The sequence below is a fragment of the Salvelinus fontinalis genome, chromosome 24 (assembly GCF_029448725.1).
Source record: "Salvelinus fontinalis isolate EN_2023a chromosome 24, ASM2944872v1, whole genome shotgun sequence".
Lineage (NCBI taxonomy): Eukaryota > Metazoa > Chordata > Actinopteri > Salmoniformes > Salmonidae > Salvelinus > Salvelinus fontinalis.
Genome location: NC_074688.1, coordinates 1,773,522 through 1,789,097, shown reverse-complemented (window position 1 = coordinate 1,789,097; position 15,576 = coordinate 1,773,522). Strand labels below are relative to the sequence as shown.

The 15,576-nt window shown below is 43.5% G+C and overlaps 1 protein-coding gene across 11 annotated transcripts in view; it reads right to left on the bottom strand.

Annotated features, from left to right (window-relative positions):
* lrch3 (leucine-rich repeats and calponin homology (CH) domain containing 3) overlaps nt 1-15,576 on the bottom strand; it is an 87,448-nt gene that overhangs the window by 35,839 nt on the left and 36,033 nt on the right. For all 11 annotated transcript variants that reach the window (XM_055879332.1, XM_055879333.1, XM_055879336.1 and 8 more), the window contains exons 3-7: nt 10,836-10,962; nt 10,552-10,657; nt 8,246-8,382; nt 7,966-8,075; nt 3,523-3,616 (exon numbers count right to left, since the gene is read on the bottom strand). In XM_055879332.1, the coding sequence (XP_055735307.1) occupies nt 3,523-3,616; nt 7,966-8,075; nt 8,246-8,382; nt 10,552-10,657; nt 10,836-10,962 (574 nt within the window). The remainder of the gene's footprint in view (nt 1-3,522; nt 3,617-7,965; nt 8,076-8,245; nt 8,383-10,551; nt 10,658-10,835; nt 10,963-15,576) is intronic.

Genomic DNA, 15,576 nt, shown 5'->3' with positions numbered 1-15,576 from the left:
TGTGTCTTACCTAGTTGCCTGACCATCTGTGTGTGTGTGTCTTACCTAGTTGCATTACCATCGTGTGAGTGTGTGTGTGTGTGTGTCTTACCTAGTTGCCTGACCATCTTGAGTGTGTGTCTTACCATCTTGTGTGTGTGTCTTACCTAGTTGCCTGACCATCTTGTGTGTGTGTGTATGTGTCTTACCTAGTTGCCTGACCATCTTGTGTGTGTGTGTGTGTCTTACCTAGTTGCCTGACCATCTTGTGTGTGTGTGTGTCTTACCATCTTGTATGTTTGTGTCTTACCTAGTTGCCTGACCATCTTGTGTGTGTGTGCCTTACCTAGTTGCCTGACCATCTTGTGTGTGTGTGTGTGTGCCTTACCTGGTTGCCTGACCATCTTGGGTGTGTGTATGTGTGTGTTTTTTACCTAGTTGCCTGACCATCTTGTGTGTTTCTTACCTAGTTGCCTCACCATCTTGTGTGTGTCTTACCTAGTTGCCTGACCATCTTGTATGTGTGTGTGTGTGTTTCTTACCTAGTTGCCTGACCACCTTGTGTGTGTCTTACCTAGTTGCCTGACCATCTTGTGTGTGTGTGTGCCTTACCTAGTTGCCTGACCATCGTGTGTGTGTGTGCCTTACCTAGTTGCCTGACCATCTTGTGTGTGTGTGTGTGTGTCTTACCTAGTTGCCTGACCATCTTGTGGGTGTGTCTTACCTAGTTGCCTGACCATCTTGTGTGTGTGTCGGTGTCTTACCTAGTTGCCTGACCATCTTGTGTGTGTGTGTGTGCCTTACCTGGTTGCCTGACCATCTTGTGTGTGTGTGTGTGTGTTTCTTACCTAGTTGCCTGACCATCTTATGTGTTTCTTACCTAGTTGCCTGACCATCTTGTGTGTTTCTTACCTAGTTGCCTGACCACCTTGTGTGTGTCTTACCTAGTTGCCTGACCATCTTGTGTGTGTGTGTGTGCCTTACCTAGTTGCCTGACCATCTTGTGTGTGTGTGTGTGTGTGTGTGTGTGTGTGTGTGTGTGTGTGTGTGTGTCTTACCTAGTTGTCTGACCATCTTGTGTGTGTGTGTGTGTGTGTGTGTGTGTCTTACCTAGTTGTCTGACCATCTTATGTGTGTGTCTTACATAGTTGCCTGACCATCTTGTGTGTGTGTGTGTGTCTTACGTAGTTGCCTGACCATCTTGTGTGTGTGTGTGTGTCTTACCTAGTTGCCTGACCATCTTGTGTGTGTGTGTGTGTGTCTTACCTAGTTGCCTGACCATCTTGTGTGTGTGTGTGTGTGTCTTACCTTGTTGCCTGACCATATTGTGTGTGTGTGTCTTACCTAGTTGCCTGACCATCTTGTGTGTGTGTGTCTTACCTAGTTGCCTGATCATCGTGTGAGTGTGTGTGTGTGTGTCTTACCTAGTTGCCTGACCATCTTGAGTGTGTGTCTTACCATCTTGTGTGTGTCTTACCTAGTTGCCTGACCATCTTGTGTGTGTGTATGTGTCTTACCTAGTTGCCTGACCATCTTGTGTGTGTGTGTGTGTGTGTGTGTCTTACCATCTTGTATGTTTGTGTCTTACCTAGTTCCCTGACCATCGTGTGAGTGTGTGTGTTTGTCTTACCTAGTTGCCTGACCATCTTGTATGTTTGTGTCTTACCTTGTTGCCTGACCATCTTGTATGTTTGTGTCTTACCTTGTTGCCTGACCATCTTGTGTGTGTGTGTGCCTTACCTAGTTTCCTGACCATATTGTGTGTGTGTGTGTGTGTGCTTTAACTAGTTGCCTGACCATCTTGTGTGTGTGTCTTACATAGTTGCCTGACCATCTTCTGTGTGTGTGTGTGTGTGTCTTAACTAGTTGCCTGACATTATTGTGTGTGTGTCTTACCATCTTGTGTGTGTCTTACCTAGTTGCCTGGCCATCTTGAGTGTGTGTCTTACCATCTTCTGTGTGTGTCTTACCTAGTTGCCTGACCATCTTGTGTGTGTGTGTGTGTGTCTTACCTAGTTGCCTGACCATCTTGTGTGTGTGTGTGTGTGTCTTACCTAGTTGCCTGACCATCTTGTGTGTGTGTGTCTTACCTAGTTGCCTGACCATCTTGTGTGTGTGTGTCTTACCTAGTTGCCTGATCATCGTGTGAGTGTGTGTGTGTGTGTCTTACCTAGTTGCCTGACCATCTTGAGTGTGTGTCTTACCATCTTGTGTGTGTCTTACCTAGTTGCCTGACCATCTTGTGTGTGTGTGTGTATGTGTCTTACCTAGTAGCCTGACCATCTTGTGTGTGTGTGTGTGTGTGTGTCTTACCATCTTGTATGTTTGTGTCTTACCTAGTTGCCTGACCATCTTGTGTGTGTGTGCCTTACCTAGTTGCCTTACCATGTTGTGTGTGTGTCTTACCATCTTGTATGTTTGTGTCTTTCCTAGTTGCCTGACCATCGTGTGAGTGTGTGTGTTTGTCTTACCTACTTGCCTTACCATCTTGTGTGTGTGTGTCTTACCTAGTTGCCTGACCATCTTGTATGTTTGTGTCTTACCTTGTTGCCTGACCATCTTGTATGTTTGTGTCTTACCTTGTTGCCTGACCATCTTGTGTGTGTGTGCCTTACCTAGTTTCCTGACCATATTGTGTGTGTGTATGTGTGTGTGCTTTAACTAGTTGCCTGACCATCTTGTGTGTGTGTCTTACATAGTTGCCTGACTATCTTCTGTGTGTGTGTGTGTGTGTGTGTGTCTTAACTAGTTGCCTGACATTATTGTGTGTGTGTCTTACCATCTTGTGTGTGTGTCTTACCTAGTTGCCTGGCCATCTTGAGTGTGTGTCTTACCATATTGTGTGTGTGTCTTACCTAGTTGCCTGACCATCTTGTGTGTGTGTGTATGTGTCTTACCTAGTTGCCTGACCATCTTGTGTGTGTGTGTCTTACTTAGTTGCCTGACCATCTTGTGTGTGTGTCTTACCATCTTGTATGTTTGTGTCTTACCTAGTTGCCTGACCATCTTGTGTGTGTGTGTGTGCCTTACCTAGTTGCCTGACCATGTTGTGTGTGTGTGTGTGTCTTACCTAGTTGCCTGACCATCTTGTGTGTGTGTGTGCTTTACCTAGTTGCCTGACCATCTTGTGGGTGTGTCTTACATAGTTGCCAGACCATCTTGTGTGTGTGTGTGTGTGTCTTACCTAGTTGCCTGACCATCTTGTGTGTGTGTGTATTACCATATTGTATGTTTGTGCCTTACCTAGTTGCCTGACCATCTTGTGTGTGTCTTACCATCTTGTGTGTGTGCATCTTACCTAGTTGCCTGACCATCTTGTGTGTGTGTGTCTTACCATCTTGTGTGTCTGTCTTACATAGTTGACTGACCATCTTGTGTGTGTGTCTTACCTAGTTGCCTGACCATCTTGTGTGTGTGTCTTACCATCTTGTGTGTGTGTCTTACCTAGTTGCCTGACCATCTTGTGTGCGTGTGTGTCTTACCTAGTTGCCTGACCATCTTGTGTGTGTGTGTGTGTGTGTGTGTGTGTGCGCGCATTCTCACCTCGTTGCCTGACCATCTCTTGTCTCCACTGTCCACACTGTTGAAGCCAGAGTCCAGTGCGCCGTATGGCCGGCCAGGGTACAGCTCCTCCACACTAAGAGTACAGAAGATAAGATCAACTTTAAGATCACCTTGAGAACAGGACGTGGGTCAAAACACAACGTCAAATGCTTTCAAACACTTGAGCTGCGCTTTACTTTTAGTCATGCTTTCAAGATGGTCATGCTTTCATATGTTCTGAGCAAGGAACTTAAACGTTAGCACATATTGCACTTTTACTTTCTTCTCCAACACTTTGTTTTTGCATTATTTAAACCAAATTGAACATGTTTCATAATATATTTGAGGCTAAATTCATTTTATTGATGTATTATATTAAGTTAAAATAAGTGTTCATTCAGTATTGTTGTAATTGTCATTATTACAAATAAAGTGTAATTTTTTTAAATTATTATTATTTTTTTAATATATTTTTAAATCGTCCGATTAATCGGTATCGGCGTTGAAAAATCATAATCGGTCGACCTCTAGTATCTACAGTGCATTTGGAAACTTTTCAGGCCGCTTGACTTTGTCTTTGTTACGTTACAGCCTCATTCTAAAATGGAACATTCAGCAATCTACATTCAGCAATCTACACACAATACTCCATAATGACAATGCAAAAAATGTAATTGTTTATTTATACGTTTTCAGACCCTTTGCTATGAGACTAAGGTGCATCCTGTTTCCATTGATGATCCTTGAGATGTTTCTACAACTTGGTTGGAGTCCACTTGAGGTAAATTCAATTGATTGGACATGATTTGGAAAGGCACACACCTGTCTATATAAGGTCCCATAGTTGCATATCAGAGCAAAAACCAAGCCATAAGGTTGAAGGAATTGTCCATAGAGCTCCGAAACAGAATTGTGTCGAGGCACAGATCTGGGGAAGGGTAATAAAAAATGTCTGCCGCATTGAAGGTCCCCAAGAACACAGTGGCCTCTATCATACTTAAATGGAGGAAGTTTGGAACCACCAAGACTCTTCCTAGAGCTGGCCGCCTGGCCAAACTGAGCAATCAGGGGAGAAGGGAGGTGTCCAAGTACTCGATGGTCAGTGACAGTTCCAGAACTCATCTGTGGAGATGGGTGAACCTTCCAAAAGGACAACCATCTCTGCAGCACCACCAATCAGGTCTTTATGGCAGGGATGGTGCCAGGTTTCCTCCAGATGTAACACTTGGCATTCAGGCCAAAGACCTCAATCTTGGTTTCATCAGACCCGAGAATCTTGTTTCTCATGGTCTGAGAGTCCATTAGGTGCCTTTTAACAAACTCCAAGCGGGCTGTCATATGCTTTTTACTGAAGAGTGGCTTCCGTCTGGCCACTCTACCATAAAGGCCTGATTGGTGGAGTGCTGCAGAGATGGGAGAACCTTCCAAAAGGACAACCATCTCCACAGATGAACCCTGGAGCTCTGTCAGAGTGATTATCGGGTTCTTGGTCACCTTCCCAACTGAGGCCCTTCTCCCCCGATTGCTCAGTTTGGCCGGGCAAACAGCTCTAGGAAGAGTCAACTGTGGGACCTTAGACAGGTGTGTCTGCCTTTCCAAATCATGTCCAATCAATTGAATTTACAACAACAGGCGGACTCCAATCAAGTTGTAGAAACATCTCAAGGATGATCTATGGAAACAGGAGGCACCTGAGCTCAATTTCGAGTCTCATAGCAAAGGGTCTTAATACTGACGTAAAACGTATTTGTTCATTTTATTTGTAATACATTTGCAAAGAATTCTAAACTGTTTTCGCTTTGTCATTATGAGATATTGTGTGTAGATTGATGAGGCAAAACACTTATTTAATAGATTTTAGAATTAGGCTGTAATGTAACAAAAATAGGGACAAAGAAGGGTTCTGAATACTTTCGAAATGCATTGTATGCAAAAAAAGAAACATACTCACTGTCAACTGTGTTAATTGTCAGCAAACTTAACATGTGTAAATATTTGTATGAACATAGGATTCATCAACTGAGACAAACTGAACAAGTTCCACAGACATGTGACTAACAGAAATGGAATCATGTGTCTCTGAACAAAGGGGGGGTCAAAATCAAAAGTAACAGTCAGTATGTGGTGTGGCCACCAGCTGCATTAAGTACTGCAGTGCATCTCCTCCTCATGGACTGCACCAGATTTGCCAGTTCTTGCTGTGAGGATGTTACCCCACTCTTCCACCAAGGCACCTGCAAGTTCCCGGACATTTCTGGGGGGAATGGCCCTAGCCCTCACCCTCCGATCCAACAGGTCCCAGACGTGCTCAATGGGATTGAGATCCGAGCTCTTCGCTGGCCATGGCAGAACACTGACATTCCTGTCTTGCAGGAAATCACGCACATAACGAGCAATATGGCTGGTGGCATTGTCATGCTGGAGGGTCACGTCAGGATGAGCCTGCAGGAAGGGTACCACATGAGGGAGGAGGATGTCTTCCCTGTAACGCACAGCTTTGAGAATACCTGCAATGACAACAAGCTCAGTCCGATGATGCTGTGACACACCGCCCCAGACCATGACGGACCCTCCACCTCCAAATCGATCCCGCTCCCGAGTACAGGCATCGGTGTAACACACATTCCTTCGACGATAAACGCGAATCTGACCATCACCCCTGGTGAGACAAAAGCTCGTCTCGTCAGTGAAGACCACTTATTGCTTGTCTGGTCCAGCGATGATGTGTTTGTGCCCATAGGTGACGTTGTTGCCGGTGATGTCTGGTGAGGACCTGCCTTACAACAGGCCAACAAGCCCTCAGTCCAGCCTCTCTCAGCCTATTGCGGAGTCTGAGCACTGAGCACTGATAGAGGGATTGTGCGTTCCTGGTGTAACTCGGGCAGTTGTTGTTGCCATCCTGTACCTGTCCCGCAGGTGTGATGTTTGGATGTACCGATCCTGTGCAGGTGTTCTTACACATGGTCTGCCACTGCGAGGACGATCAGCTGTCCGTCCTGTCTCCCTGTAGCGCTGTCTTAGGCGTCTCACAGTACGGACATTGCAATTTATTGCCCTGGCCACATCTGCAGTCCTCATGCCTCCTTGCAGCATGCCTAAGGCACGTTCACGCAGATGAATAGGGACCCTGGGCATCTTTCTTTTGGTGTTTTTCAGAGTAAGTAGAAAGGCCTCTTTAGTGTCCTAAGTTTTCATAACTGTGACCTTAATTGCCTACCGTCTGTAAGCTGTTAGTGTCTTACCGACCGTTCCACAGGTGCATGTTCATTAATTGTCTATGGTTCATTGAAAAAGCATGGGAAACAGTGTTAAAACCTTTACAAGGAAGATCTATGAAATTATTTGTATTTTTACGAATTATCTTTGAAGACAGGGTCCTGAAAAAGGCAGGTTTGTTTTTTGCAGAGTTTATTATGTGACTGAAGGGAAAAGGTGTGTGTGTAAAACTGTACTAGGGTGACTATGCAGGTCTGGATAAATAAACGTGTGAGTTGCGTGGCTAGCTTATGTAAAGGAAATGTTACTTTGCGCATCTTGTCTTCGGTGTCATAAACATTCCTTGGTTCCTGCCTGAGCCTGGTAAAGATATGAGGGGCCGTCATGACCTCCTCCTTTAAACTATTTGGCAGAACGCCCAGAACATGTTCTTTAAGTTAAGATAGGAGACGGTGCCAGAAATGCCGGAACCAACTCTATGAAATATGCCTATATAAAGGGAACTAAACGGGACTGCCAGGTTAGTGCTCCTGACAGACGTTCACTATGGTGCATCAAGTTTGTTGGAACCTCTCCAGCGCACTGATAATAAACAATGATTCATTTAAGTTTGACTGAGTGTCCCTGTGTAAGACTGTCCACAACACCTACCTGTCGCAAAACGTTTTGAAATGGAAAATTATTTGCAAGGACATGCAGTTTTCTTATTGGACAAATTCAGGTTTGACCTGTTTTGACCTGCTTGGTTTCTACGAAATACACCCCTGGGATCCAGTGAGCATGATTCATTTTGTATATCTGAGTGTTTGCAAGATGGTTGTTATGGTACCTCCCATTCTCAACTCAATGGATAAACTATGCCTTTCAGCTGTGCTGCCCTCGTAAACTCTACCTACCTTTCTACCTTTTCTTTTTAACACTCCCTCACTTCCCATTGATCTCAATTTCTATCTCTCCTCCCCAAACAGTTTCTAGTAAAGTACCTATTAACATTTACAGAGGGCTCTGAGAAAGCATGAGAGATTGTAGAGCAGAACATATAACAATTGTGAGGGAGAGATTAAAGTAGAGATACTGACAGAAAAAGACAGGAGCAGAGAGATGTAGAGGAAAGAGTGCCCCCTCTTTCTGCCTCTCTCCAGCTGTTCCTCTGCACACAGCTGCTTCCAAGACTGGCTTCTGCCTTATTATTGGCAGTGGAAGCGTGTGTGTGCAAGTGTGTCTCACCAGGATCCGAAGGGGAGGGGTCTCCTGTCGTAGTCTGGAAGCTCAGGTGTAGTCTTGTTGGCCTCATTGTTCAGATACTTAAATATATGGATCATCCCCTTTATACAAATCTGGGAATGACAGGGAAAGAAACACATGATAGACAATAGAAGGAACAGTCTCACTAGGTTATATTAACACGTGTGGTGCAGGTCAACCGTAGTCAAGCTGAGAGTGTTTCCTAGTCACTGACTAGGAGCAAAAGGTGTGTTTGTACAGTCAGACTGTGTGCGTGTGTTACCTGTGCAGGTGGGTTCTGTAGTGGGTTGTTGTCCAGCACGATGCTCTGTAGGTGGCGCAGGTTGCGGTAACACACAGGGATGGATGTCACCTTGTTACAAGAGAAGTCCAGACGCACCAGGGGCAACTCAGACAGCTCTGTATGGACATAGGACACACAGGTTAAACTTTAAGAGTCCATGTCTCCAATGCTTCCCACAGTTGTCAAGTTAGCTGAATGCCCTTTGGGTGGTGAACCATTATTGATACACACGGGAGACTGTTGTGCATTAAAAAAACAGCAGCGCTGCAGTTCTTGACTCTCAAACCGGTGCACCTGGAACCTCCTACCATATCCAGTACAAAAGGCACTTAAATATTTTGTCTTGCCCATTCATCCTCTGAATGGCACACATACACAATCAATGTCTCAATTGTCTCAAGGCTTAAAAATCCTTCTTAAACCCCCCCTTCATCTACACTGAATGAAGTGGATTTAACAAGTTACATCAATAAGGGGATCAGATTTCACCAGGTCATTATATGTCATAAAAACAGCAGGGGCTCTTACTGTTTTCTATACTCAGTGTTAATGGATCTAGTTTATTGCCCAAAAAAGGGGGGTTAAATATGGGTCAACTAAATCCTGATCTTTCTTATTTAACCCCCCCCCCCCCCCCCAAACGTGTGTTGTCAAGCTCTAACATTCCAGATTTATCTAATCAAGCAATTATGTTTTTTTTTCTTTTTCTTTCGAAATATACTTTTGTGTGTGGTCCAGGTGGTTGTGTGCGTGTGTGTCAGTGGAGGACCATCCTCCTCGGTGAATGTAATACAAAATAAATTGTATAGCATTTCAAAAGTTTTCCTTTTTAGATAAAACTATACTAAATATACAGCACGCATTAGGGTAGCACCATGGTGTTGACGGAAGACAGCTAGCGCCCGTCCTCCTCTGGGTACATTGACGTCAATACAAAACCTAGGAGGCTCATGGTTCTCACCCCCTTCCAGACTTACGCAGTAATTATGACAACTTCCGGAGGACGTCCTCAAGCTTATCAGAGCTCTTGCAGCATGAACCAACATGTTGTCCACCCAAACAAAGGATCAGAGAATTAATCTAGTACTGAAGCATACAGCTACAGCTAGCTAGCACTGCAGTGTATACAATTTGATTTATTTTACCTTTATTTAACTAGGCAAGTCAGTAAAGAACAAACTCTTATTTTCAATGACGGCCTAGGAACAGTGGGTTAACTGCCTTGTTTAGGGGCAGAACGACAGATTTTTACCTTGTCGGCTCGGGGATTCGATCTTGCAACCTTCCGGTTACTAGTCCAATGCTCTAACCACTAGGCTACCTGCCGTCCCACCCCACCAAAATGTGGTGAGTAGTTGACTCAAGAGAGAAAGAAAATCGTTTTACAGTTTTGAACTAATTAATTTCTTCCAGAGTTAAGACTAAGCAAGTGGGAAATAGAGAGATTGAAAGTGAAAAAAAAAGCAGCTAACTAGTTCAGCTTACTGAAACACCCTGCTCAAACAGAGGGATGCTATGTTAGCTAGTTGGCTATGACTATCCAACACAACTCTTGGATAGTCAAACCTCTTCCAAGAACTCTTCCAAGTCAAGGTAAGCTTTTGGTTTTACTAATTTATTGCCACCGGGGCCCGCCGGTGTAACTGCTTACTGACTTACTGACTTACTAACGTTACTGCATGATTGTGGCGGGTTTACTAACACATTAGTTATATTACCTATGGTGACCATGACGTTACTTTCGCTAATATGGTGACAATGATGTAGGCTGTTTGTAGAGGTTTGGCTGAGAAAGTTTATTTTCCTCTCCTGGTCACATACAGCTGATTTGTTGTGCATTGAAATTCTCAAGCGAAGAAGAATACAACGTGGCTGTTATGAGAGTGAACTCTATTCATTCCGCCGATTCTGTTGAAAAACATTTCTTAAACAGAAGCAAACAGAACAAAACGGGGATAAACATACATCTGAATTTGTCAAATAGAAACTCCTTTGCAACTGTTGGACTAATGATTACACCCTATATCAGCTAGATGCAGGCAAGAGTGTGGAAAACGGTATTCAATGTCACTGTCACCTCAAATTGTCTCTCGGCCTGTGTGCACATACGTTGTACTGGGTGAATGGAATATGAATGGGAGTCATCCAACATGCTGTAATAGAAATAAGGCCATGCTCATAAAAAAAAATCCTCATCTTAAACGACACTGAGCTCCACTGGTGTGTGTGTGTGTTGAGCAGTGCAGACACTGTGTGGGGCCAGGTGGTTGAGTGTGTGTGTTGACCTGGGGGCAAGCGGGCCAGGTGGTTGCGGCGGATGTTAAGGTCTCGCAGCGAGTCCAGTCGACCAACCTGAGGAGGGAGTGTCTGGATCTCATTACAACTCACGTCCTGGAGAGAGGGATGAGGAGAGAGGAGATTAAAAGGATGGCCTGGATAAACGGTAATCAAACCACAACACAAAAAGACCACCAATAAGGGGGAAAAAACGGGCTAATCAACATAGTGGTTTTGACACTAAAACCCACGGCCAATTAAGCCCTAACTGTGTGTGTCTGTCCGTACTGACCAGTTCTGTGAGCTGTAGTAGTTGGCCCAGCTCTTCGGGAAGGGAGACCAGCTTGTTGTTACAGGCGATCAGGACTTTCAACGGCAGACTGCACACCGGGCTGGGCAGGGTCGACAACTGGTTTCGACTGAAATCCGGATGAAAAAAAGAAAAAAAGAACAACAGGAGAGAGGGCGGAGAGAAAATGTAAGAGATGTTTTTGACTAAATCTTAGTAAATTTATGTCCATTCAAATAGTTGTGATGGTGGATGTTTTCTTAAGTGTACTGGCAAGATGGCAAATTGTGATTATTATTAAACAAAGTTACAATGTTCAATGATGTTCTTGACATTCTATTGCTATTGTCTGGGAATACTTACAACCAAACAGGTTGATGTTACAGACCAAAAATCTTTCAAACCTGTTTATCAGATATGTTGTGCCGTTTCTCTATGCCCAAAACAGATGGCTTTAATATTGGTTTATGAACGAACATGGGTGTTGTTCCAAATGACACACTATTCCATATTTACTTTTATAGGGAATAGGGTGCCTTTGGGATGCTGACCATCTGTTTCAGGCATCACACATCTTTACACAGGTGTGTGTAGTATGCATGCATAGGCCGTCTTTCTACGGTTAAGTGTACAAGTGTTATGTCGTGGAAAATTGCAAGATTATGTTATAATGCTTGTATTGCATAATATGTTTATGTGATATACGTGTCTATTAGACTGTATTTCTTTGGACTAGTGTTGGCAGTTGCATTTCTTCTCTCAGCTGGGGCTCAGTCACTTGGGGCCCAGAGAGGGGAGAGGTCAGGCTTGTCTTTCACATATCCCTGGTGCTATGCAGAATATCGGAAAGGGAAGAGGACAGGATGGAACATTGTCTTCATATGTGAATGTATCTGTTAAACCATGTGAAGGTATGGCGTGATTAAGGGGGAACCAATTACTTGTCTCCACAATGTCTGTGCGCAAGTCACTCCCTCCTTTGGCATTGGGGGGAGGTGTATGGCAGTGTCTGGAACCATTGTATGTCCTCTCTGATGTTGCACTTATCCTGGGATAGTGTATGACCTAGAGGCTCACTCCCCTCAGTGAGCTTGTCCAGGAGTGGGGTCAAGAGGGGGTTTACTTGAGATGGGAGTATCTAGAGTTGACAATTGATTTATGCCATTGGATGAGATGGTGTTTTTGTGCTATGAAGTACCAAGAACGGGATTAGAACCTCATCTTAGGGACCAAACTGAACAAAAATGTATAGCGAATGTTATCTGCTTTGGGATACTCCTTTCTCAATTATAAAGTCCCTTTGTGAAGTGCTCCTAATATCTGTGGTTCGTCATGTAGGTTGAGAGGGGTGTATCGTGGCTATAAAAGATCTTTGTACTTTTGTGTTGTCACTTTCAATGGTTCATTAGAAATGGTGCATCATTGAAAGTCAAATTCTATTGCAAAGCTCTTATTATTAAAAATGTAGTTTAAGTATAACTCTGACTGGTGTGTGACGTTTGTAACTCGACTCATTTGGTAATGCAGAAATTAACTACCACATGTCAAATTTGTAAATAGATGTGTACATCAGAATTTACTCTACTGTGTGTTTATCACCATATGTTCAAGGTATGCGAGGGCCTGAGTGTCAGTTGTGGAAAAAGTACTCAACTGTCATACTTGAGTAAAAGTAATAGAAAATGACTCAATTAAAAGTGAGTCACCCAGTGAAGCACTACTTGACTAAAAGTCTAAAAGTATCTGGTTTTAAATGTACTTAAGTGTAGTGGTGGAGAAAGTACTCAACTGTCAATTTTATAAAAGTAAGCGCCATACATCAAATTCCTTATATTAAGCAAACCGGACAGCACAATGTTCTTTTTTACCCTTCTTTTTATTTATGGACAGACAGGGGCACAAACACTCAGACATAATTTACAAACAGAGTATTTGTGTTAAGTGAGTCTGCCAGATCAGAGACAGTAGGGATGACAGCATGTTCTATTGATATATGGACCATATTGCTGTAATGCCTGAGCAGTTTGATGGGGTTGAGGTCAGGCTCTGAGCAGGCCAGTCAAGTTCTTCCACACTGATCTTGAAAAACACCATTTCTGTATGGACCCCATTTTGTATGGACCCCATTCTGTATGGACCCCCCATTGTCATGCTGAAACTGGAAAAGGCTTTCCCCAAACTGTTGCCACAAAGTTGGAATCACAGAATCGTCTAGAATGTCATTGTACGCTGTCGCGTTAAGATGTCCCTTCACTAGAACTAAGGAGCCTAGCCCGGACCATGAAAAAAAAGCCACAGACCATTATTCGTCCACCAAACTTTACAGTTGGAACTATGCATTGGAGCAGGTAGCGTTCTCCTGGCATCCGCCAAACCCAGATTCATCCATCAGACTGCCAGATGGTAAAGCGTGATTTATCACTCCAGAGTCCAACGGCGGCAAGCTTTACACCACTCCAGGCGACACTTGTTCGGCTGCTCAGTCATGGAAACCCATTTCAGGAAGCTCCCGACGAACAGTTCTTGTGCTGACGTTGTTTCCAGAGGCAGTTTAGAACTCGGTAGTGAGTGTTACAACATATGACATGCTTCAGCACTCGGTGGACCTGTTCTGTGAGCTTGTGTGGCCTACCACTTTGCGACCGAGCCATTGTTGCTCCTTGACGTATCCACTTCACAATAAAATCACTTACAGTTGACCCGGGCAGAAATTTGACAAACTGACTTGTTGTAAAGGTGGCATCCAATGACGGTGCCATGTTATAAGCCACTGAGCTTAAATAGCAAAATCCACTCATTTGAAGAGGTGTCCACATACTTTTGTATATATAGTGTATTTCACAGTGGTTTAGATGGTACAATGACGCTCTATACCAGGGTTCGTTCATCAACTAGGTTTGGCCTCGGGACAAAATGTTTTCTGAGCTAATAGTTGGAGGGCCAGAACATAATTAGCATATAATATTAGCACAATTAATAGGCCTACGCTACATATTGTGTAGACCTACACTACATTTTTAACACTTCTGACGAGAACATAAATTCAATGCCAATAATTTCGATCTGATTACACTCAATTTTTATCTTAAGCATCGAAAGATGGAGAATAAAAATCGGAGTTTAAGGAATGCATGGTTTCAATTTTTTTATATTAACAATAATTTAATCTTTCAGCCGATATAACACTTAAATCTACCAAAATGTGTTGTTTCTCTAAAATCTGCGATCAGGCGCTGCACGATTTACAGCGGTCCCGTTGACAGGCCACTGATCCCTAAGAAGCTAGCAAGAGGACATTTTAATCTCAAGTATCAAAAGGTGGAGAATAAAAATTGACGTTTAACGGTTGAATGGACAGAGAGATATGCATTCATCTTACCACCTTTCTCCAATGCCAAGCCTGTGGGTTACTTGCAATGAAAATGTTGTTTGCAAAGAATTCAATCTCATAAATCATTATAATCTAAGCATGGTACTTTCAGTGGTCTTCCCACTCCAGAGAGAGGCATGATGTAGAAAAATGTTAGAGTTAACACACGGAAGCAGAATCCTCCTTTGTGGCCTGACCCAACAACAGAAGGTCACAAGTGCCTCCATTAAAAGCGTCCTGGGTTCTAACCAAACACAACATGCCCTTCACAGACGTGGAGGTGTTTAAAAAGTGCATGGGTGACAGCTTTGGTGGAATTGGCTACGGACAAGTCTATGGATAGAATAATTGAGACTGTCAAACAGGGGCCCCTGTCTGCATCAACAGCAGGCCGCCACGTCCATGCACTGGTGGATGATGTACATAGGATTGTTCTGGAGGGGCTCAATCATGTTGAGCATTTTCCCCTGGCTATTGATGACAACACTGATGTAGCACAGTTGTGTGTATATGTCCGTTAGATAATTTTTTCCATTTCTTAAAGAACATTAGACCAGTACCTTTGTAATTTGGAACATGACCATAAATGTGTTAGGGTGCCTGTATAACTTCTACATTTAAGACACTGAGGACGAGGGGGGGGGCTAAAAACATGTCTGCGATTCTGGGATTGGGTGGAGTAGTCGTTGTAAAATATTCATTTTCAATAGGGATATTCTACCCAACCATGAAATCAGAGAAGAGTTCCAGCGCTCCAGATCCTGTTTTTTTGTGTCAAATAAGGGAACAAAATTAGCTTTAAACTTTGCTGGAATTTGGGAGTTACGAATATACCCAGATTCATAAAACCTGAAGGAGACCATTTAAAAGGAAAATGGGGGAGCGGTAGTAGGTACAGAGCTAAGACTACCAAGTGGCATAGACTCAGATTTTGTTCAATTAATCTTGTAGCTTGAAAATACACTGAATAATTCAATAATATTAACAAGAGATGTAATTGAAGTCTCGGGGCTCGAGATGAATATCAAAACATCAGCATACAAGCGTATTTTTTGACGAACGTCACCAATGAGCAGACCCTGTATAGCAGGCGTTACTCTGATGGCCTTGGCCAATGGTTCCATTCTGTGCGCAAATAGGAGAGGTGAATAAGAATAGCCCTGTCTGGTACCTCGGTGTGTGGAGAAGCTATTAGACCTTAGTAAGGCTAGCAGCCTTCGTTGGTAGTCTTGAATAACATTAAGATACGCCTGACATTATTACATCAGTTACGGCCCTTAACGAAGCCAGTTTGGTCCCCTTTTACAATTAAAAAAATTGAATCAAATGCTATTGGTCACTTACACGTGTTCAGCAGATGTTATTGCGAGTGTA